General features: G+C 42.6%; 1 protein-coding gene across 3 annotated transcripts in view; it reads right to left on the bottom strand.

Moving 5' to 3' along the window:
* The window catches only part of CA5A (carbonic anhydrase 5A), a 73,014-nt gene extending 47,632 nt beyond the window's left edge, over nt 1-25,382 (bottom strand). For 2 of the 3 annotated variants that reach the window (XM_033941787.1, XM_033941788.1), the window contains exons 1-3: nt 25,187-25,382; nt 21,840-22,037; nt 7,216-7,260 (exon numbers count right to left, since the gene is read on the bottom strand). In XM_033941787.1, coding sequence (XP_033797678.1) covers nt 7,216-7,260; nt 21,840-22,037; nt 25,187-25,310 — 367 coding nt within the window. In that variant the 5' untranslated portion in view covers nt 25,311-25,382. The remainder of the gene's footprint in view (nt 1-7,215; nt 7,261-21,839; nt 22,038-25,186) is intronic. The other variant, XM_033941789.1, reaches the window with a different exon arrangement.
* Between the last annotated feature and the right edge of the window lie 221 nt (nt 25,383-25,603).

The raw sequence follows: 25,603 nt of genomic DNA, 5'->3' as shown, positions 1-25,603 counted from the left end.
ATGATCAACAGGAGTTTCCAGTTCCAGAGACAACAGGACGACCCACCCCTAAGAAGCGCAGAGTGGTTGTCATTGGAGATTCGCTACTGAGGGGCACCGAGGGACCAATCTGCAGACCAGACTTGCAATCAAGAGAGGTTTGCTGTTTGCCAGGGGCCAGGATTCGGGATGTAACCACTTGCCTGGATAGACTCATCAAGCCTCAGGACCACTTCCCCATGATCCTCATCCACGTCGGAACAAACGACACTGCCAGGAGCACCCAGGATAGCATACCGGCAGACTTCAGAGCCCTGGGTGAGAAGCTGAGGAGGATGGATGCACAGGTGGTCTTCTCCTCGATCCTCCCTATAAGGGGCAAGGGCAAAGCCAGGGAGGATCGCATACAGAGGACTAACGACTGGCTGCGAGATTGGTGCAAGGAGATGAACTTTGGGTTCCTACAACATGGAGAGACACTACTAGGACTACAGGGACCAGATGGGCTACACCTGACTAGAAGAGGGAAGAACGTCCTTGGACACCGACTGGCACGCCTACTTCACAAGGCTTTAAACTAGGTATGTTGGGGGAGGGCACAAGCACAAACAACCCATCTGTCGAGCTATGCCATCAATACTTTTTTGGGACCGGGGTAAGCAAACACCACAATTCTGGGTCTGGGACTAGGACGAGTAAACACATTTCTAAGTATGGGGCGAATACACACATTTCTAAGTCTAAGTTAGGTTTACATTGTAATTCTGGGTCTAGGGAGGGTACACACATTGCTAGCTGTACTGAAAGAGTTAAAGTAGCTCAAACAGGTATTCCACCACAGGGTACAAACACTTTCAAACCTAGGATAGGTACACATTGCAATACTGGGCCTAGGGAAGGTACACAAGCTACAAGTAGTACTGAAAAGGTCCATGCAGCTCAAGCAGCAACAGCCCAGGGAGGCTTAGCAAACATACTACATGGAGGGCTATGTACGTCAACGCCCATAGTTTGGGCAACAAGATCCTGGAACTCAAGACTGAAATGAGAAACGCTGACCTGGATGTGGTGGCGATAACTGAGACCTGGCTCACCGACTCCCACGGGTGGGACATGGTGATACTAGGATACAACCTTCTTCGCCAAGACAGGGAGGGCAGAATGGGAGGAGGGGTAGCAATATACACTAAGGATGATATCAAAGTCACCAGAATCACGGATATCAGGTACACAGGGGAATCCCTTTGGGTAAATTTGGCCAGGGGGAACGACAAATGCCTGTATCTTGGCATAATATACAGACCCCCAAGGCAACAGGATGACATAGATATAGAATTAATCGGTGACATAGAGAATATCATCTTACGTGGGGATGCAGTGTTGTTAGGAGACTTCAATATGCCTGATGTGGATTGGAACACACTTTCCTCTGCATCCAGCAGCAGCAGGAGACTATTGAACTCTATGAAGGGAGCTAAACTGAGGCAACTGGTATTGGAGCCAACAAGGGAACAGGCAATACTGGACCTATTGCTTACCAATGGCGAAAGTGTCACTGAGGTCTCAGTGGGCGACAAGTTGGCCTCCAGCGACCACAACATGATATGGTTCAAACTCAGGAAGGGTTTCGCCAAAACTAACACATTAACCAGGGTCCTTAGCTTCAAGAACGCCAACTTTGAGGGTATGGGGGATTTCATCAATCAAGCACTACAAAACCGAGCAGGAACAGATAACGTAGAGGAATTGTGGTCGACTCTGAAAGCTATCATTCAGGAGGCGACCAATCGCTATATAAAATCAGTGAGTAAACGGCGCAGGAACAATAAGCCACAATGGTTCTCTGCGGAGATCTCGAACCTCATAAAAGAGAAGAAAAAAGTGTTCATCTCCTACAAACATACAGGATCTCAGGACTCTAGAGAAGTCTATTTGGCTAGGGCAAGAGCTGTCAAAACAGCGGTTAGAGAGGCCAAATTCCGAATGGAGGAAACTTTAGTAAAGAACATCAAGAAGGGCGATAAATCCTTCTTCAGGTATATTAGCGACAGAAACCGCAGCACAAGCGGGATAGTACGCCTTAGGAAACCTGACGGGAACTATGTAGAAGCAGACTCAGAAAAAGCTGAATTGTTAAACGAATACTTCTGTTCAGTCTTCACCCGTGAGGCGCCGGGTTCCGGCCCTCAGCTGCAGAAAAAGGATGGCTCAGGAGACCCGTTTAGTAATTTCAAGTTTACAACAAGCAGTGTCTACTGTGAGCTGTCTAGACTCAAGGTTAACAAAGCAATGGGGCCAGACAATCTACACCCCAGGGTGCTCAGGGAGATAAGGGACGTCCTGGCGGAACCACTATCTGCACTCTTCAATCTCTCCCTTAGTACAGGTAGAGTCCCGTTGGACTGGAAATCGGCTAACGTCATTCCACTCCACAAAAAAGGTTGCAGGACAGAGGCTGAGAACTACAGACTAGTGAGTCTCACATCTATAGTGAGCAAACTAATGGAAACCCTAATCAAACACCAATTAGATAAGATCCTGGATGAGGAGAATCTACGGGATCCCCGTCAACATGGATTTACCAAGGGGAAATCCTGCCAATCCAACTTGATCAGCTTCTTTGACTGGGTAACGGGGAAGCTCGATGTTGGAGAGTCCTTGGACATTGTATACTTGGACTCCAGCAAAGCGTTTGATAGTGTCCCACACCGCAGGTTGTTGTGCAAAATGAGTTCTATAGGATTAGGTAACACTTTGACAAAATGGGTTGGGGACTGGCTTGGTGGTAGGCTTCAGAGGGTGGTGGTGAACGGCACCCCCTCCGTAACGACGGCAGTGATCAGCGGAGTGCCACAGGGCTCGGTCTTAGGCCCGATCCTTTTCAATATCTTTATAAGGGACTTAGCTGAGGGGCTTCGCGGTAAAATAACGTTATTCGCCGATGATGCCAAACTATGTAATATAACAAGCAAGAGCACAACGAACAATATGAAACACGACCTACTCCTATTGGAGCAATGGTCAAGGACCTGGCAACTGAGTTTCAATGCCAAGAAATGCAAAGTCATGCACCTCGGCAGTCAAAATCCATGCGAGACTTACACCCTAAATGGTGAGATCCTAGCAAGGACTGTTGCAGAACGGGACTTAGGGGTGATCATCAGTGAAGACATGAATACTGCCAATCAAGTGGAGCGGGCTTCATCTAAGGCTAGGCAGATCATAGGATGTATACGTAGGATGTATTCGTCAGCCGTAAGCCTGAAGTCATTATGCCGTTGTATAGATCCATGGTGAGGCCCCATCTGGAATATTGCGTGCAATTCTGGAGGCCTCATTACCGCAAGGATGTACTGAGGCTTGAGTCAGTCCAGCGAATGGCCACCCGGATGGTCTCGGGACTCAAGGATCTCCCGTATGAGGAACGGCTGGATAAATTGCGGCTATACTCACTCGAGGAACGCAGAGAGAGGGGAGATATGATCGAGACGTTCAAGTACCTCACGGGCCATATCGAGGTAGAAGAGGATATCTTCTTTTTCAAAGGTCCGACGGCGACAAGAGGACATCCATGGAAAATCAGGGGGGGGGGGAAGTTGCACGGCGACACCAGGAAATACTTTTTCACCGAAAGAGTGGTTGATCGCTGGAATAGACTTCCACTTCAGGTGATAGAGGCAAGCAGCGTGCCTGATTTTAAGAAGAAATGGGATTGTCAAGTGGGATCTCTGCACAGAGTTAAATAGGGGAGGGTCATTGGGGTGGGCAGACTAGATGGGCCGCGGCCCTTATCTGCCGTCTTTTTCTATGTTTCTATGTTTAAGATTGTAATGAAGAGACTATAGCGCTGTTTTATGGGTTTGATCTGCCTTTGTTTCACTTTACATACATCAGATAAGTGATTTTTGATATACTTTGCTCTATATTTATGTTACTCGATGAACTGGAAGGCAGAAATGAGGGACGCTTTAGCGCTATGATGGTATAGAGATACAACCAGCGCATGTACGTTCAGTGGTATTGTGCACTTTTTGGTTGGTGACTGAGCACTTTAAAAGCACATGTTGCACTTTATATTTATATATTTATATTATTAACCATTTATTTATAGAACTTGTGGAGATAATTTTTCATTTTCAAAGGTAAGTTAGCAACAGCAGTTTATATTGTATCTTAAAATCAACCTTCAAGATTCACATAATCACTAGAGAATATGGCCCCATGTACTGGTCATGAAAGTAGCTCTATTTTTTGCAGTGTGTCAGTTCCTTCTTTCCAAAAAAAGGCCATGACACATTTCTGCACATCTGATGACGGATAACAAACCAGAAAGTGAGTCTCAGTCAGATAAGAGAGCCTGACTTTAACATAAGCCCTGTTCTATTGGTCATAAACCTTAAGAGGAACATCACTGAAAACAGTCAGGCCAGCTCTGACATAAGAATAGTCTTACTGGGTCAGACCAATGGTCCATCATGCCTAGTAGCCCTTCCTCACGGTGGCCAATCCAGGTCCCTAGTACCTGGCCAAAACCCAAGAAGTAGCAACATTCCATCCAGAATCTCAAAGAATAGCAAGATTCCGGAATCCCAGAGAGTAGTAACATTCCATGCTACTGATCCAGGGCAAGCAGTGGCTTCCCCCATGCCTGTCTCAATAACAGACCATTGACTTTTCCTCCAGGAAACTGTCCAAACCTATCTTAAAAAGGACAGCTTTAGAAAGGTGGCGCAAGCTGTCCTACTCCCCTACCTAGATTACTGCAACTCCCTCTACTACCCAACTAGAGATTCTTTTGATATGTAAACAGAGACTATTGATTATGTATCTTGCCAAGGGAGTAAACAAAATAATAATGTGTAACTAGAAATAAACTCAAAACATTTTGAAATGTGAGCGAGAGCCCTCAGTTCATAGGATCAGTTACAAATTTTCATCGAGAGCAACAACAAATAAGTGACAAGAACATTTAAGTTTTTTGTGGCAGTTGATGAGCAATACCTTATTGAAGGAGTTGGAGACTATCGTGATATTAAACACAAAAAATGCACAGCGAAGAATCTGATTACTGATTCACGTAATGAATTTCATACTAGGCACAGCAGAGGCGCAGGGATGTTCTAAATGACCGTACCCATTTGGGTTGAAGTCCACAAGACCTAAACTAAACTAAACTAAGCTAAGCCGTAAGTTTATATACCGCATCATCTCCACGGAAGTGGAGCTCGACACGATTTACAAAGCTTAAAAATATAAGAAGAGAAAGGAGAAAGATTTACAAGAGCATATGGATAGAGGGGATGTAAACAGGAGAAGAAATGTTATATGTTAGAAAAAAGCCAGGTTTTCAGTTGTTTTCGGAATAGCTGGAGGGATAGTGAGATCGTTCCAAAGGCCCATGATTTTGGAGAGGAGGGATTTTCCCAGTTTGCCTGCGTGGAGGATGCCGTGTAGAGAGGGGAAGGATAGTTTATGTCTGTGAGCGGATCTGGTGATGGCAGGCGTCGAGGCGATGAAGGATAGAGGGATTAGGGGCGGAAGGATGCCGTGAATGATCTTGAAAGCCAGGCAGGAGCAAGACCTGTAAAGTAACCCTCTATTGTGGGGGTCGGTCGGGTTATCCAATCCTATGAATCGAGGGCTCTCGCTCACACTTCAAAATATTTTGTTTATAAAACATTTTCAGTTACACCTTGTTATTTTCTTTACTCCCTTGGCACGATACGTAACATGTTGATAGTCTCTGTTTACATATCAAAAGAATCCTTATCTGGATTGATTTACATTCTTTTGGATTGGGTTCTTACAATTTGAAATCCCTCTACTACGGCATTACAGAGAAGGGACTGAAGCAAATGCAAATGCTCCAAAACTTAACAGTGAGGCTGATTTTTCAATTGAGCCGTTTTGAGAGGGCTAGTAGAGAATGACATGGGGAAAAAATTTATCACAGTTCCTGCCCAGTCCCCATGAGCTCGTCCTCATCCCTGTCCCGTCCCCACAAGCTCAGTCCCCATCCCTGCCCCATCCCCACAAGCTTGGTCCCCGTCCTGCAAACTATCAGATCCCATCCATACAAGCCTCGAATAGTTATGATTTTATACTGAACTTATTTTATTAAAGTATAAAAAGAGACAATATTCTGTACAATTGTCATTTTATAAACACGAATAATACAGAGCAAGGATCAACAAGACCCCTGTCTCCCCTCCCTTTCACAAATATCCCTTCTATTATTGTGAAAACTGAACAAACCAAATTACTACAGAATGCTACATAGAAAAATCAAGCTAACAGAATACTTCAGTCACACATGGCAGGAATAGTGTTAGGGGAGAGCAAGTAGGGCAACTGCCCCCTGGTCAGAGAGAGAGCCCTAAGCCAGCTGGAAGCTAAAGAAGCACAGCCTGGGCTTTGTGGTCCCCAGTTATGTCTAATACCATCTCTAGCAGGATACATATTTCAAATCTGAAATATTCTAATTACAAAATATAAAATAAATTAATTTTTGTCTACTTTTTGTTGTCTGGTAATTTTATTCTTCAAATCACATTGGTCTCGGGCTTTGGTTTTTGGTTCCTTCTGTCTTCTTCGTGGCATGGCTGGCTCGTAAAATAGGCGCAAGAGATGCCGAATCTGACAGAAGCGCAACTTTTTTACCACAGGAGCAAGACTTTTCACTGCTCCCAAGGGGCGGTAAAAGGTCTTGTCCCCACTCCTGTGGTAAACCAGTTGCAATGTCTCCATTCCTGCAGATTTACTGCAGTGACCACGTTTTACTGCAGTAAACAGTCCCCGTGTCATTCTCTAAGGTATAGTCCTTTCCTGCTGAAACTACATTGGTTATCAGTGAAAAAAGAATTCACTACAAATTAGCTTGTATGATCGATCCACAAGGCTGTCTACAGAGAAAACTCCAGCAGACTATTGACCACTATTAAGGTCTCACACACCTTCCTCAATTCAAGGTCTATGCAGTGTTTCAAGACAACATTCCCGTCTTTTTAATGAGTATGCCGGAAGATGATGTTTATTCAAACCTTTGAGTTCCTAGAACCACGCATCTGGAACAGTCTGCCTGAGTATCTGCGGTAGCTCAACACATAATGTCACTTCAGAAAAAAGTAAAGACATACGTTTTCCTACAAAACGTTGTCCAAGGACTTCCCCCCCCCCCCCCCAATCTATTATTCCCTGTAAACAGAGCAATTAATGTCAAATTTGCTTATCTCTAACCTTGAGTCATGAATGTAAAATCTTCCTGTGAGCTGCATTGATTCCCTGTTGAAAAATGTAGGATACAAGGTAAGTGCATTGTATTGTATAAACCCTCCAACCTAGGCAACCCTCACTCTAGTTCAGAAATTAGTGGTTTTAGATTCTCTTTCTGGAAAGAGGATAAGATAGAACTGCAGCAGATTCATCAAGTATTCTGCCCAAACAAGCCAGACACTGCGGTACAGGAGAAAACAAGATCATTCTTAATAAGAAGGCAATAGAATGGCAGGGCTGTGTCAGTCAAGGACTATTCCAGATGCAAACAATCTAAGATCATAATTCATCAAAGGATGAAGGACATGGAGTATTACGTGACTATCCCGAGTGTTACTTAAAGAGAAAGAACTGAAACTAAGAAAATGTGGCGGAAAGATACAGAAATTGTACTGGGTGCCACTGGCTTGATTAAAAAAATTTACAAGCGCATCTTGGTATGTTACCAGTGCATATTATACCTTATGAATTCCAGGAGGTGATGCTCTTTGGCACAATGCAAGTTAGAGAATGACACAGGGACAAATTTTTCCCCATCTCTGCAGGAACTCATTTTTCCGTCCCCGCAAGTTCTTTTACTGTCCCTTTCCCATTCCTGCAAGCTCCAGCCTCATCTGCACAAGCCTCAAACACTTTAAAATCCTAAGTAGCAATATTCTAGAGCTCAGATTGTGATGTCATAATGCCTCATTCCACAATGGCTAAGCTCCGTCCTCATCTGCACAAGCCTCAAACACTTTAACATCATAAATAGCAACATTCTAGAGCTCAGATTGTGATGTCATAATGCCTCATTCCACCAATGCCTAAGCTCCGTCCTCATCTGCACAAACCTCAAACACTTTCAAATCCTAAGTATCAACATTCTGGAGCTCGGATTGTGATGTCATAATGCCTCATTCCACCAATGCCTAAGCTCCGTCATCTGCACAAGCCTCAAACACTTTAACATCATAAATAGCAACATTCTAGAGCTCAGATTGTGATGTCATAATGCCTCATTCCACCAATGCCTAAGCTCCGTCCTCATCTGCACAAGCCTCACTTTTAAAATCCTAAGTGTTCAATGCTTCTGCGGTTATGGCTGAGCTTACAGGAATGGAGGGCAGGGACGGTGACAAAACTCATGGGGAAATGCTGCGGGGATGGGGACAAATTCTCTAATGCAAGTATTAAGATGGGCACCAGCAGTAAATCTTGAGAAATTGAGCAGTAGTGATACACCCTGGCATAGAAGGAAGGTTCATTCCTGTCAAGGTATGAACAATAATATTCTGTTTGGAAATATTACCTCTTAGAAAGAAGTAAGTGTGGTGAAAATTTAAAAAAAAAAAAAATTCCCTAAAACTCTGACTTCTTAATTTTAAAAGTGCCATTTAGTAAACTGCACATCTACCGAGTCACTGTATAAAGGGCTGTAATGATAGTTGTTATCTGGAACAGAAAGTACCTGTAGTGAGTGGAACTAACAGAGCACAAATGGAAAAATAGCACTGCTCCACCAGGAAAGTGCTCTTAGGTTTAGTTTCTTGGGAGTTTTTAAGATTTAAAAAACACTGGTCTAGAACAAGAAAACAGTCCTGCTGGTTTGCTCAACATCTTAACATGTTTGCAACAAAGACAAGCAACCTGACTCAAGAAGAAAATATAGATACTAAGGCTATCTAGATCCCAGTGGGATACATTTGCTACTGAATATTTCCTGGATTACTGTCTGTTCTGGTCTACATACTCTTGGGGGAAGCTGCACAACTCTGCACACAGAAATCTCCACCTGCTACGCAGAATTTTATATAGGTACCAATGCCAGAGACTCTTCTCGACCCTTCACTCTCCCTCTCCAAAAAATTGCATGACAAGAGGAGACGGTGTAGAGCTGCACATTAGGCCCTGTCCTCCTCCTCTGCCATTCGGGACCTCACTCGCATGGTTTGAAGCAGCAGTCAGCCCTAAGTGTAGGCTATCCACCTGCTCTTCTTGCCACTTGATCAGGGAAGACAAGCAAACTGGTGTGGGTACCAATGAAGGTGCTGGTCACTGGACCAAGCTGGGAAGGGAGGAGGAACAATGACCGCTGAGGGTATATGTCTGGAAGAAGGCAAGATGGGAGAGGATGGGGAAAGGTAAGATTTTGGGGACAGACAGAATTAGGGTTCTTGGGATTTAGAGATAGAGGGAGGGAGAGAAAACTGTGGCAACAGAGCTAAGCAGGGTACAGACCGAAAAAGTAGAAGGGGGCAAGTCTTAAAATGCAGGAATTCTACAAAGAAAACATACATTTATTTATTCAATTTTCTATACCGTTCTCCCAGGAGAGCTCAGAACAGTTTTACATGCATTTAATAATAATAATAATAATAATTTTATTTTTATATACCGCCAAAGCCATAGTAGTTCGAGGCGGTTTACAACAAGAAGAGCTGGACAGTCAGCGAAAAAAATAACAATGAAGTTTTTGGTTACATAAAGTCACAATGTAGGGATATCAAGTACATGTGAATAAGAGTACAGGGGAAGGTTTAAGAGTTCTTGGTTACAAATCGGTTAAACAGGTTGGTTTTAACTAGTTTTCTGAAGTTAAGATAGGATGAGGAGTACTTGATGATGACGCCTAGCCAGCCGTTTTGTTGACTTGCTTGGAAGGCTATAGAGTTGTGTCAAGGAATCTTTTGTATCAGCAGGTTTTTATTATAGGGTCGCTCTCTCCAAGATTCTCAGATTCAGAATCTTGGAGAGAGCGAGACCAGAAGCCTTTGAGCATGCGCAAATGCTCAAAGCCCAGTCCAGCCCGGCACAGGGAAGAGGGATCTCCCTCGCACCGCCCAGCCCAGCCCAACGAGGGAGGATCTTCGGGCACTGGCACTGGCACGTCCTGTGCATTGGTGCTGGTGCCGATGCCCAATCGGGTAAGCGACCGATGTCTTTGCGGTGCTGGGGGGGATGTAGGATCGTGAGGGAGGGGGGGGGGCGACGCGAGCGGGGGGGGAGAATGCCGGTTCGCAGGGAGGGATGCTGGATTGCACTGAAAAAAAAAAAATTGTATAACGCGCATGGTTATACTCTGTTTGTAAAATCGTGTATAACGCGCGCGTTATATGCGTGAAAATACGGTACTTCTTCCATTAAAGACCTGGGTGAAGAGCCAGGCTTTCACCTGCTTCCTGAAGTAGAGATGACCTTGTGTTAAGCAAAGCCTTTCAGGGAGTGCATTCCAGAGTGTGGGGGCTACTCTGGAGAAGGCTCACTGGAGGATATCACATCATGTGATGTCCTACGGAGAGGGTGTGGTTAGGGATACTCCTAGGGAGGACCTTAGAAACATAGAAACATAGAAAAAAGCAGCAGAAAAGGGCTATAGCCCACCAAGTCTGCCCATTCCAAGTATCCCCTCCCCTGAATTTACTCCCTTAAAGATCCCACGTGAGTATCCCATTTTCTCTTAAAATCCGTTACGCTGCTGGCCTTTATCACCTGGAGTGGGAGTCTGTTCCAATGATCCACTACTCTTTCGGTGAAGAAGTACTTCCTGGAGTCGCCATGAAACTTCCCTCCCCTGATTTTCAGCAGATGCCCTCTGGTGGTCAAGGGTCCCATGAGCCAAAAGATATCATCTTCTGACTCGATGCGACCTTAGTGACCTTGAAGGTCTGTAGAAGGAAATCTTTTTCTTCAAGTACTTTAGACCATTTCCTCTTAGAGCCTTGAAGTTTTAAATTAAGCTCTGTATTGTACTGGCAGCCAGTGAAGTTTTTGCAAAAATGGTGTGATGTGGTCATGTTGCTTACAGTCTTTCAGCATTCTGAATCAATTGGAGCTGGTGAAGACCCTTTGTACATCACAAGAAACAGGAGATGCTACCTCTACAAACATGAAAGCAGAAAATAAACAATGAAGGTGACTAATCGATGTTCAATTTCTTTTTTTTTTTTTTATAATTCTTTATTCATTTTTTCCTCTTTCAACAAGTGTACAATACACATATCAACAATTAACAAATCACTTGAAAATCTTATCAGCAATGTCTTTATATAAATAATAATCCCTCCTCCCCCCTGATATTAATTTCCAAATAACTCTCCAATACCCTCCCACCCCCCTTCTACTATAAAATGGTGTATCATTCACAGAAAACATGGTATTTAATCTTGACAATACAATGCTAATGGCTCCCAAATTTTAATAAAGTTTCTATAATTTCCTTTTTGTACCGCTATTAATCTTTCCATTTTATACAGATGATATAATGAGTTCCACCAAAAATTAAAACTAAGCCTACTGTGGTCTTTCCAGTTATTTGTAATATGTTGAATGGCAACTCCTGTCATAATCAAAAGTTTATTGTAACATGATGATATCTGACTCTTTTCCTCATAGACATGCCAAATATCACAGTATCATAAGATAACGCTACATGATTTTCCAATAAACAATTTATTGAACCCAGCTTGATTTCCAAAAGGCCAAAATATAGGGACAATAAAACAAAAGATGATCCAAAGTCCCTACCTCAAGATTACAATGCCAACATCTATTAGACAATTTATTTTATTGTTTGAAATGACTCAACACGATCATGTCTCGGACCAAAAGGGCCTGCCTCAGGAGTCTGGGTAATGATGGTGAATCAATAACCATAAATCTTCTTAATCTTCTATTTGCTCTAATGCATTCTAAAACACTCTGTTCTTTAGTGAAAGCTGTACGCCGCCGTCTCTGTAAAACATCAATACCCAGACTCCTGAGGCAGGGCCTTTTGGGTCGAAACACAATTGTGTCGAGTCATTTCAAACAATAAAGGAAATTGAACATCGATTAGTCACCTTCATTGTTTGTATTCTGCAGAATCTTTGTAGTCAGACCCATGTAGAATGCATTACAGTAATCCAGTCTTGCTGTTCTCTTGGCATTTACAACTGAGACAAGACTTGCTTTTGCAATGTAAGAAGAAAGGCAGCATAACAGCAAATGACAGAAACAGCTCTTGAATATTGCTTGGATATATATATATTTTTTTGGGGGGGGATCAGAGTGCAGTAAGTGTTGAATCTAGCTGTATCCCAAGGTTCCTGACATGATTTGAGGGGGGGAGTTCGTATGTCCCCCAAAAGATTTTGATGTCAGGTATGTGCCCACTTGTGCTAGGGACCCACAGAAGCTTGGAATTACTTGGGTTCAGGCAAAGTTTGTTTTTAGCCAGTTTTAGTCAGTTTATTCAGGGCTGTGGGGTAAGTCAGGTTCAATGAGTATGAGTAGCTGCAAATCATCCAAGTACATGTAGAACTGAGTCTTTATAGACAAAATCAGGTTGGTTGGCTTGAGGTAGATACTGAACAGAATAGATGACAGTACCGATCCTTGTGGTACTCCGGGGTAGAGGGAGCAGGTAGTTGGTGGAAGATCTCTTAGGATTCTGCCAAGGCCTTCCTCTGTTATTGGGTTGAGAGAGCTTCTTATGTCTGTGTCAGGAGGGGGTGAGTTAGGATTCTGCCAAGGCCTTCCTCTGTTATTGGGTTGAGAGAGCTCCTTATGTATGTGTCAGGAGGGGGTGAGTTGTAAGTTCCTGGTTAGCTAACTGGGGTGGGACTGCCTGTAAATCCTGGCAGAGACTTTTAATTTTGTTAGCTATGTATGCAGCAAAACCATTTCAGTTCAGTTTTGACTAAGCAGGCAGGTTCTGTAGTGGGGGTTGCAGTAGGCCGTTTACTCTGCTGAATAGGTGCCTGTTCAATGCATGGAGAGAAATATTGGTTTTGGGCTTCTGTTAAGACTGGGCAGTACTTTTGTCTTGTGTTTCCTATGATTTAGCCCAGGGGTGGGCAATGAGGGCCGCAATCCAGTCAGGTTTTTAGGAGTTCCCCAAAGAATATGCATGAGATCCATTTGCATACAAGGGGAAGCAATGTATGCAAATAGATATCATGCATATTCATTGAGGAAATCCTGAAAACCCGACTGGATTGCGCCCTTCATTGCCCACCCATGGTTTAGCCTGTCCTCATCCAAGTGAGATTTTCAGTTTCCATCCATTGCACTTAGGGGTTTCAAAGCTCTGAGAAAACCAAGGTGAGCATTTTTGAGTGTGGCATAAGACCTTTTATAGAGGTGCTGTTTTCTCTAAAGCAGTGTCCCGCAAACCTTTTTGAGCCCTCTAAAGTCTTAGCTAAGCGTGTATTCCAAATATCAACCTGTTCCGACATTGTAGTTGTTGTTTCAGCCACACATGGATCATCCAATACCTCTAGTCAGCTTTTTCTGGTCTCTGATTACCTTCCTAACTCTGGGAGGTGCCATTGTTCTATTGATCACTCTCTCCTCAAAAATGGATTTCCTGTCCTATTAACCCTCTTTCTTCCTCCCCTCTTAAAGTCAATCAATTGTACCTTTTCTTAATCTTTGTAAACCACATAGAACTTCACGGTATTGCGGTATATAAGCTGTTATTATTATTATTATTTACTTCAGGTGGTCACTTAGGAAAACTTAATTAGAAAATGAGCTTTCCACGACAGGGGTGGAGGAACAGTCTAGCGGTTAGAGCAGCTGCCTCAGCGCCCTGAGGTTTGGAGTTCAATTTCCCCTGCAGCTCTTGTGACTCTGAGATAGTCACTGAACACTTCATTGCCCCACCTATATAAGTATTGGCTAAAATATGCAAACCGCTTTGATTGCAAGTGCACAGAGAAAAAGTGGTATATCAAGTCCCTTCCCCTTTATTCTTTTATTTCAATACTGCTAGCTCAGTATTCCGAGATGTCAACCTTTTTGTAGTATGCGATTCTTTTTCATGGGATGGAGAATTGATCACCTGTTTGAATCCTAGTGCTGTCATCATGTCCGGGAAGAGGCTTGCGATATCTGAGGCTTTAATGTGTAGCTTGACATCTATAATGACCATCCTAGGGTAATTCAGGGTCACTTATGTAATCGGATCAAGAAGTTCTTGCACATCAGATGTGTTATGAGGTGATGGGTATGTCATTATGAGAATCAAGAGTGGTTTCTCCTCTTCTAGCTGGATTAAAAGAGATTCTGATTAATTTAGCAGGGGGATCACAATTCTGTGCAATTAGATTGTATCCCAGATCAGAACTGTTACCCCTCCTCTCTGGCTTCCTGGTCTCAGCTGATGTTAGAAGTTGAAACCTACTGGGCATAGTTCTCCGAGTGGTAAACGCCCACTTTCATCAGCCAAGTTCCACTTATCTAAGATGTTGTTTATGGAAGACATTAAGGACCATTGAAGATTTCTGAGCAGCTGATTTTCCGTTCACCGGTCCTATAGCTCCAAAGGGTGGTTTGGGGGTGCTGAGGGTAGCTTTGGTATGACTTTGTCTTCTTTGTGGTTGATGGAGGATTATAGTTTCCTCTCCCACACACCTCTCGATCTGCTGGGCCAAGGCACATTCTTTGTGTCAGAAGTTTCATAAGCAAATTTCAGTAGCAGGCATTACAGTCCTAAAAGACTCTGTAAATCAGCAATCTTATCACTTGGTTTTGTAGGATTAAAGGCTTTACTTCAACAGGTTTCAGAGAACATACCTTTTAAACCTGTAAATTCAGATCAGACCTGGGAGATCAAAGGCTTCCAGTAACGGAGAAAAACAAATGACTGTACTTTGCACTTCTGTGTGAATTTCTTTGGAGATTTAATGCTGAAGGGATTTCATTTAATTTATTTCAGCTTTATAAACCATTTTTATTGCAAAGCAGTATACATAAGTACACTCATAATAATTAAAAATACACAAACAAGGAAAAACCAGACAGTAGAGAAGTCCTACAAGCCTCAGTTGATGGTGGACTTTATTTTTACACAGGAAAATAATATAATGAAAGAGTAGAAATCACTCTAAATATATTATCAAAGTCCACTCTCTTCTGGAGGCTGAGAGGTGACAGAAAACGGCAAGAAAACAACAAACAAAACAGGTGGAGAAAAAGACCTCAGTTAAAGACCCGAAGGACTAGTAAACGCTAAGACTCAAATGCACACATCACTACAAGCATAGGAAGCGATTCCAAAACAGTCACAGGTCGTAAAAAACTCCACCTGTTATTTTATATAAAGTGTTTTTTTTTACACAAGGAGAGCTGTTTGTAATAGATAGGAAAGATAAAAAGTTTTTCCTTTCTCCAACAGAAGTCTGTAAAAGGTTGACTTGTAAATAAACAAAACGTTGAAGGAGTCTGATGGGAACCCAGCATGCATAGCAAGTACCTCACCTACTGAACTACTCCAGAAAAAGGCATGAGCTAAATACATTTCTAAAAAAATTGATTTGGCAAGACTTCTTGGGTAACAAACTTAAATACGATGCATTTCTAGCCAAAATCCCTGGAACAGTAAGAAATGGACATCCTAGCATGGAACAAAGCACAGAGCCAAGACCATATTTAAATGTTTTCCTGTATAGGCCCTCACAAGTGGAATGAGATCCTAAACAGAGAAACATGATGGCAGGTAAAGGACAAATGGCCCATCTAGTCTGCCCGTCCGCAGTAACTATTTTCTCTTTCTCTCTCTGAGAGATCCCACGTGCCTATCCCAGACACTCTTGATATAGACGCCAGCAGGAAAATTAGAGTAATTTAAAAAGATTATTAAAAAGGAATTCATTCTGCAAGATGAAGTATGGGAACTGAGTGTCCCGTTGTTTATTTACGCTCTGGTCGCTGACATGTTCTGTAATTGTTTGTTGCTATTTTATTGTATACGCATTGTTGTTTTATTATGTATGTATTTGTTGTGACCCGCTTTGTATAAATGGGATACAAAAATAAATTAACTATAACCATATGAGGACATTCCAAGCAAGACAAATTTGAGAAAAGACTTCAGCTATAAAACACAAGTTCATAATTTAATTATGTTTTTGGTTTAAGGTAAAACTACTGTATATACTCGAATATAAACCTTTCCAGGTATAAACTAAGATAACAGTGGGAAACTGTTAACTCGAGTATAAACCGGGGGTGGGGTGTTGTATGCAAGTATCACGGTCCTACAGGTGAACCTGGAAGTGCAGGAAAGAGAATATAAATGATGAAGTATGTGCATGCCACTATTGCCACCCCAGCAGCCAACATTTCTTGCGTCCACTTCCACACCCCCCCACAGCATTTGCTTCTCAACCCCCTGCTGCCACCACAGCAACCAACATTTCTCACTTCCCACCCATCACGTAGCTAAAGTTTGGGTTCCTCTTTTCCACATGCATCATTTTGTACTTGCTCACATTAAACGTCATCTGCAATTTTGACGCCCAGTTTCCCAAAGTCCTCTTGCAATTTTTCACAATCCTCTTGCGATTTAACAACTTTGAACAACTTTGTTGTGTCATCAGCAAATGTACCGTAATTATCTCACTAGTTATTCTCATCCCTAGATCACTGATAAAAATGTTAAAAAGCAGTCATCCCAGCAGATCCTTGGGGAACCCCCCTGTTTACACATATACAAAAGAGCATGTGAAATGTGAAACTGTAATTGTAAGTCTGGACATCTGGTACTCAGTGGCCTAGCAAGAGTGGGAGGCGCCCTATGATATTTTTAATACTGAGTTTCATTTTGCTGATATTCTTTTTTAAAAAAACCTAATAAAATATTTCATGAAATCATTCGATTTATTGTAAAATAACATTCTTTCTAGTCTCCACTTCGTTTACTCCTAGAAAGATTCCAAACATTTCTATAAGTCTATGTTGTTTAATCAAAGAATCACTTTACAACAGAATTATAAAATGATTTATAATCCACTCATATTTTGTCAGTTCAGAGCAACTAACAATACAGGAAGAGGGGCCATATCCAGGAAGCCACCAGTTTACTTCACTTTAGGGAATTGGTTCAAACTTTTCTTTTCCAAGTGTTTTCATCAACGATTGAGTAGGAATCATTTAAGTGAATCTTTTTTATTGTGCTGTGTGAGCTTGTTTTGGAAAATGAGTGAGTTATGAAGAATATTATTGTTTTGTTAGTTTATGAAATGATTTGTTTTTATGTCTTTTTGTAGTTTGTGACTTTGTTTTAATTATGTTGTTGGACTGTAACTCACTCAGAATTGTTGGATGGCTGCGATGAATAAATTTTTTAAATAAATGTACATCATTCATTTACAAAATACAAATAAAACAATCATTTTATCAAACAGAAATTCAATACTAAAAAGCAGCATTAGAAACATATTGTTTAAACAAATATGTTTTGATGTTTCGACAGAATGTTCCAAATGAAGTCAAAGACCTAAGAATTAGATATTTTTTTTTCCTAGTTTGGCAGTTTGATAGGATAATACTTGTTGAATAATTTCAAATTTTTTTAACACCTTTAGGGGAAAGCAGAAAAAATTATCGCTCAGTTTTCTAGAAATTTTATCACTCTCACTATCCCTCCCTTTTAGAAAACTGTGATAGCGGATTTTAGCACAGGCCGGTGCGGCGAATCCGACACTCGTAGAGTTTCTAAGAGCGTTAGGAGCAGCGCAGAGCATTCAGTACACTGGCCTACGCTAAAAACCACTATCACGGTTTTGTAAAAGGGGGGTATATTAAATTGATCTAGACCATAAATTACTTTATATAAGAAGGAAGAAAGTCCTTTATATAAGAAGGAAAAAATACTTTATATACGAAGTACTTTATATAAGAAGGAAAAAATCCTTCCTTCTACAGGAAGCCAATGCCAATTTTTCAAAATACGGCGATATTCTATCGGATTGTCTCAAGGAATAGATTAAACACAGTGCTGTATTTTGTATTGTTTGGGGTTTTTTAACCATTTGTTTTGTGCAACCTAGATATGCAATATTGCAATAGTCACGTTGATTTAAAATTATGGATTGCACTAAAGTTTTGAATTGATCATCACTGAAAAACTTGTGTATCTCTTGTTTTTTCTCAATAGATTCAAAAAATTTTCTGATTAACTGATTTATTTGAGGCTTTCAAGTTAACAAACATAAGAACATAAGAATAGCCTTATTGAGTCAGACTAATGGTCCATCAAGCCCAGGAGGCCATTCTCACGGTGGCCAATCCAGGTGACTAGTACCTGGCCAAAGGATCCTGCACACAATCACTTGCAACTCAGCCAGAAGGCCATCCATCCCATCCCACTGAGAGGCCATCTCATGCATACCTACTATCCTGTGAATGAAGAAATACCTTGCAATATGCCTCGGTCTATCTCCTTTAAGCGTCTTACTCTGACCTTTTGTTTTTAAACTTCCTTCCTCCAGAAAAATATTTGCTTCTTGCACAGAGACACTTAAACCTCTGTTATATCCTTGTCTGTGCCAGAGTAAACATTCAGATCCTTGAATCTCACTTCATAAGCTTCTCTGCCAACTACCTCTACTCTAGATTCTTTGCAAGGTGCAGCATCCAATATTGAACAAAACAAATAAGATTTCCCCAATGATCTGTAGTGGCACTGTGAATATCTATACAAGTACCAAATATTCATATTAAATTCAGTGAGGAAATGTTAACTTGAATAAAAACCGAGAGTTTATATTCAAGTACTGCCCGACTCTACACCCACCTGCCCCCTCCCAGACCCAGTGCTGGCCTCTCCCCAGGCCCACTTTAAAGCCTGGTAGTTTAGTGATGAGCTGCATGGAGACTACACAGCCTGATACCTCACCTCAGGGGAGAAAGGGGTCACTCTTGTCCTGGCTCGGATCTCCAGGATTTAAGGTATACCTCGGGAGAGGCCGGTGATGGGTTCGGCAGTAGGAGACTCGAATATAAACTGAGATCTCTTTTTTGGCCCCGAAATCTCAATTTATATTCGAGTATATACAGTATTTGTATATATTTGGCAGCTGCTCATTAGAAGGAGGCAGAATGACAACTAGGAAGCGCCAGCACACAAGTGGGAAATGTCGACATTCTTGTTCTGTGCCTTTCACCTACATAAACAGTAAGTTGCGATTATTTCAAGAGCTCCTCTAAAATATATATTTGGGCACATGCAACAGGAAAAAGATAGATAACATGCTGAAATGTGATAATTGCGCAACCGCCTCCTTTCAACCAAGACAGAGAAAAAAGGTTCTATTGCCTAACACACTACATAGAGATAAGGATGCAATCAGCGCCTGCTTATCAGCATATTAACTGTATAATGAGCATGAAGCAGGAGACTGTAATGGAGGTATCACAGCTTTACTACCTAGAGCAAACATGAGCAGAGACCAGTGCCAGAAGGAGGCCTGGTGCAACTTTTATCATACCATCAAGTATACGCATTGGGTCTGTGTATTTAAGGGTTTCTCTTACTTTGGGGCCCTTTTACCAAGTTGCATGGGCTTTAGCGCATCCTTACAAGGCCCATTCCTGCCTACTAAACTCATTTCTAGAGTAGTCATCCAAAAAGAGCTTGGCAATATTCCGGTGTGTTTAGTTTGAGCAGGATGCCGCCTGTGCCTGGTGTATCACTAACTGCAGCATCTCCTCTTGGAAACAGACAGGGTTCTGGGCTTGGAAACTTTTTCATTCTTGGTGAAACTGGACAGGGAGCCAACAGGCACTGCTCTTCCCCCGGCCCCAGGGCTTCTGCAGCCCCTGAAACAGAAAAGGCAGCGAGATCGGGGAGCAGAGAGCAGGGTGGCATGCAGCTGGACAGTGGGAAAAGAAAGCTTGCGACTGGTCCCCAGCAGTCGCTTATCAAGTTGATCGGCCAGCCCAGTCGGATCATGGATTTTGTGTTGTGAATCGCATCCCTGCCTACTTTGCATGCGTTTCTCCTCATCGGCATGCACGGATTTGAAGTGGATCGCAGGAGAGGTTAGTGAATGGGTCCCAAGGGAAATTTGGTCGCAAATTTAGTCTCAAACTGTTCGGTACATGATCGGTTTGCTTTGTGAATCTAGCCCTTAGACGCTTGTAATGTAGGCCACAGTTTTAAACGTCTATATTATAGGCGCCTAAGTCATTTAGAGAATTACGCCTAGTGGTGCCTAAATCTTTCTTCATCCCTAGACATACCTACATTAGTGTTAGGATCCACTAGGTTATAACACAATGGAAATAAGTCCACTTAATCACTGGATTAACAAAACAACAAGACTTGTTTATTTGATTATCTACAATCTTGGATATTGTGCTCTCAGATGCCTGCGCTGTTGAATCATAAATGATTTCTTGTCAGCTTATGCAGGAAAGGGGTATCTTTCATTGAACTCAGTATCACTATGAATATGAGAAAAGTGCTTCTGCTTAGTGCAAAATATTATATCAAAGTGCTCAAATGCAAAATAAATAACAATGTTCGGCACTTATCTCAAGGTAACTTTAACGCTGATATCGCCATTTTGTTTCTAAGACGGAGCATAGCTGCACACTATAACTCAGACCCCTGATGAAGCCGTAAACAGGTGAAAAGGGTCCCCATTGGGCAGTATGAACTTTATCTTGCTACAACAACGATGTCAGCATAGCTATTGCTAGCAATCAGCATTTTTGGTTGGCTTTACTAATGTCAGAAAAGGCCTATGGGACATTATATCAATCTGACTCTGGAATGTTGATGCAGTTGGACCCTAAACGCTCCTGCACATAATTCACATACAATAAGCATCCAGCCAGACTGGATTGTTTATCAAGAAGATAGGCTAAGCCAGAAACTAATCCCATCTACCATGCCTGCAAGTATCACACCTTCCTTATCAATTAAACTAACCATTGTTTCAAACAGTTTATACAATAGTTTCTATATTTAGAATAAGATTCCAAGCTATAAAAGGCTCCTCTCTACAACACCCCCCTCTCCGAAGCTTAGACCATCACCCCATCCCCCTTTTTCTCTCTCTGGCTCTCCCTGGAACTTCATGCTTCTCTGTCTCTCTTTTCCTCTGGACTCTGTAAGGCAGGGAAACTGCTTTGCTCTCTCCTTAATTGTAATGCTTAATTACAATGCTTATGAATATTGTTTTTCTGTAAGACTATTTCTATAATATATTCTTTATGCAAGCACTCTGAGTGGTCTTGTCAGTGATTTTACTCCCTAATGAAACTTCTGTGAAGGTATTGAACCCGGGACCTGGTGTATTGTAAGGCCACCTCACATAACCCCTCCAACTTTACATTGAAGGCTCGACCATCCTTACAAACGATATCAGGGTTAAAGTTACCTTGAGATAAGTGCCGAACATTGTTATTTATTTTGCATGTGAGCACTTTGATATAATATTTTGCACTAAGCAGAAGCACTTTTCTCATATTCATAGTGATACTGAGTTCAATGAAAGATACCCCTTTCCTGCATAAGCTGACAAGAAATCGTTTATGATTCAACAGTGCAGGCATCTGAGAGCACAGTATCCAAGATTGTAGATAATCAAGGATCCACTAGGTGCCATGCAATAAGCACCTATCTTTTGTAGAATCGCACCTAAGAAGATAGGTGCCTATATCCCAATTAAAGTTTTTTTTTTTCAATTATGAGCTTGTTAAAGCTCATTATTGAAGCCAATCTACTAACTAAATTAGGCACCTCTTAAAGAATTTCCCCCTTTGTGTCTAAGTGCATTGAAAATGAGCCTGCCCAAGTCACCTCCAGCATATTTACTAACTTTCCTTCGTACCTGATTTTTCTGTAGTATCATCAAATTCCACCAGGAAAGAGTAACCATTGTTCCAGATCTGCAGACACGTTGTGGGATCATAGCGGACTGTCAAGGGTTTCAATTTAGGATCGAAAACGCTGCTTCTCATGTGGATGTCAATGGGAGACTGTCTAGTTCCCCCTGTGACAGATGTGGAGCTCTGCCACAGTGGATGCACTAAACAGGACAAACAAAGAATAACAGTAGTAGTTAATGGACATTTTATTCACAATTATGTCAGATCTCAGCTAGAGAAGATGCATCTCTGAAGTAAATTGCAGTGTCATTATGCAAGTTTATTTTTTGGTGGCAGATTTGAAGCCAAAGGGTGCAAAATATGCTGCATATCAGTATTTTGAGACATAGCACATCAACAAGGCAAAGTGTCTGCTTAGCTGCAAGTCCTATATTCCTGTTTCACAGATCTATACAAAAATACTAACACTTCTGTAATCATTACTGTTTATTAAAAATTCAGATATAAAGTAACACCACAAGTCCAACAGCATTCACTACTAGGCTATAAAAAATCTTTGAGGTCTATTTAATTTATACATTTATTTTAAATATGGTATTTATTATAAGCCTAAAAGAGTGTCTCACAAACTTCTGGAAGCCGCAGCACACTAAACCCTGTGCTGCGGCTGGAGGGCATCCAGAAATGTGCGGTCCTGAGGGCCCAGATGGGGCCCTGAGCCACCAGTGGGGGGAGGGGTGCTGCAAGAGGAGAGGCATCAGCTGACTGCCTACAGGATGTGCCTCTCATGAGGTCAGGCGGTCAGCCGGTGCCTCTCCTTGCTAGCATCTCGCGGCGCACTAGCAGTTTGCAATACACTAGCCTAAAACCTAGGCTGCTTACAATAAAGCATTCACAATCTGTTGAACAAATGAACATTAAATAAATACCACATCATTTACGTCACCCTTAAGCTGTAAAATGATACAGAAATCTCACCAAGTTCATATAATGTCCTACAGTACTGAATATGAAAAGGTGCCAAGTAACAAGCTGACAGGTGTTTTTATGGATTATGTCAATTAAAAGATGAAATAGCAAATGTCCCCTTCAAAATTCTGACTCTGCACCATTTTCCTGTGGTGACCAGATCTTTTTAAATCAAAGTATCACTAGGCACCACTAGCCGCCTTCTACAAGCATAGATGTCTGTTAAGAGAACTTTTGCACTAATTGCAAAAGAAGATATTTACAGAAAGACAGGTTGCTCATGGGAACCAAAAAGGGGAAATAGCAAATGGAGTTCAGCAAGATGGTAATCTGTCTTCTAATAACAAACTCCCTCGGGAAGAGCTTTACAACGTTTGCAGGCAAGAGAGAAATTTGCTCCAGTGCACTCCACTTAAGCCAGGGGTGTCCACTGTCGGTCCTCGAGGGCCGCAATCCAGTCGGGTTTTCAGGACTTCCCCAATGAATATGCATGAGATCTATTAGCATACAATGAAAGCAGTGCATGCAAATAGACCTCATGTATATTCATTGGGGAAATCCTGAAAATCCGACTGGACTGCGGCCCTCGAGGACTGACATTGGACACCCCTGACTTAAGCAGTCAGGATAGGTAACATAACATAGTAGATGACGGCAGATAAAGACCCGAATGGTCCATCCAGTCTGCCCAACCTGATTCAATTTAAATTTTTTTTTATTTTTCTTCTTAGCTATTTCTGGGCTAGAATCCAAAGCTTTACCCGGTACTATGCTTGGGTTCCAACTGCTGAAATCTCTGTTAAGACTTACTCCAGCCCATCTACACCCTCCCAGCCATTGAAGCCCTCCCCTGCCCATCCTCCACCAAACGGCCATACACAGACACAGACCGTACAAGTCTGCCCAGTAACTGGCCTAGTTCAATATTTAATATTATTTTCTGATTCTAAATCTTCTGTGTTCATCCCACGCTTCTTTGAACTCAGTCACAGTTTTACTCTCCACCACCTCTCTCGGGAGCGCATTCCAGGCATCCACTACCCTCTCCGTAAAGTAGAATTTCCTAACATTGCCCCTGAATCTACCACCCCTCAACCTCAAATTATGTCCTCTGGTTTTACCATTTTCCTTTCTCTGGAAAAGATTTTGTTCTACGTTAATACTCTTTAAGTATTTGAACGTCTGAATCATATCTCCCCTGTCTCTCCTTTACTCTAGGGTATACATATTCAGGGCTTCCAGTCTCTCCTCATACGTCTTCTGGCGCAAGCCTCCTATCATTTTCGTCGCCCTCCTCTGGACCGCCTCAAGTCTTCTTACGTCTTTCGCCAGATACGGTCTCCAAAACTGAACACAATACTCCAAGTGGGGCCTTATCAATGACCTGTACAGGGGCATCAACACCTTCTACTGACTACGCCTCTCTTTATGCAGCCCAGCATCCTTCTGGCAGCAGCCACTGCCTTGTCAAACTGTTTTTTCGCCTTTAGATCTTCGGACACTATCACCCCAAGGTCCCTCTCCCCGTCCGTGCATATCAGCTTCTCTCCTCCCAGCATATACGGTTCCTTCCTATTATTAATCCCCAAATGCATTACTCTGCATTTCTTTGCATTGAATTTTAGTTGCCAGGCATTAGACCATTCCTCTAACTTTTGCAGATCCTTTTTCATATTTTCCACTCCCTCTTCGGTGTCTACTCTGTTACAAATCTTGGTATCATCTGCAAAAAGGCACACTTTTCCTTCTAACCCTTCAGCAATGTCACTCACAAACATATTGAACAGGATCGGCCCCAGCACCGAACCCTGAGGGACTCCACTAGTCACTTTCCTTCCTTCGAGCGACTTCCATTAACCACCACCCTCTGGCGTCTGTCCGACAGCCAGTTTCTGACCCAGTTCACTTTGGGTCCTAACTTCAGCCCTTCAAGTTTGTTCAAAAGCCTCCTATGAGGAACTGTATCAAAGGCTTTGCTGAAATCCAAGTAAATTACATCTAGCATATGTCCTCGATCCAGCTCTCTGGTCACCCAATCAAAAAATTCAATCAGGTTCGTTTGGCACGATTTACCTTTTGTAAAGCCATGTTGCCTCGGATCCTGTAACCCATTAGATTCAAGGAAGTACACTGTCCTTTCTTAGGTGCATTCCCTGCAGCTCAACTGCTAAGCTTATAGCCCCCATTCGCGAGGTGAAGGGTAAAACGGAGAAGCGGAGAGAAGGGAAGGGGGGAGGGGAGGACCTGAGGGGCTAGGTATGACGTCACCGAGCAAGACCTCTGACCCGGACAGCAGCAGGACGTGGGAAATGTCCCTGTGTGCACACCTGTGACCCTGTCACGACAGAGCCGGAGGGGAAGGGAGGGAGGAGCCACTTACACTCCACATTTCGCAGCTTGTAGGAGCAGGAGGCCAGGCTGCAGAACCTCCCGGGCTGCCCCGCGCGCAGCTTCCCGCCCAGCGAGGGCGCGAGGAGAGGAAGCAGCAGCAGCCGCGCGCTCATGCTGCCGAAAAGCTCCCGCTCGAGCCCGGGCGGCTGCCAGCACCGCCCGCAGCCTGCCCCGAGCCTCAGGGCCCCTCCCTCAACTTCCGCTTCCGGCGTGCGCGGCGTGACGACATAGCAATCCGCTTTGTGATATTTCGTCCGGCCTGGAGAGGGCGCTGCGCAGTCTTGCGGAATTCTATTTACATTACAACTCGGCCCTTTTATTTCATTCCTTTTCTACCCCGTTGACCCCAAGGAGCTCAAAAAACGGATTACAGGTTAAACAGACATAATAGACAGTTAACAGGTTA

The sequence above is a fragment of the Geotrypetes seraphini genome, chromosome 4, assembly GCF_902459505.1.
Source record: "Geotrypetes seraphini chromosome 4, aGeoSer1.1, whole genome shotgun sequence".
In the NCBI taxonomy this organism is placed as follows: Eukaryota; Metazoa; Chordata; class Amphibia; order Gymnophiona; family Dermophiidae; genus Geotrypetes; species Geotrypetes seraphini.
The sequence above is the reverse complement of the archived record's forward strand: the minus strand, read 5'-3'. Positions and strand labels throughout refer to the sequence as shown.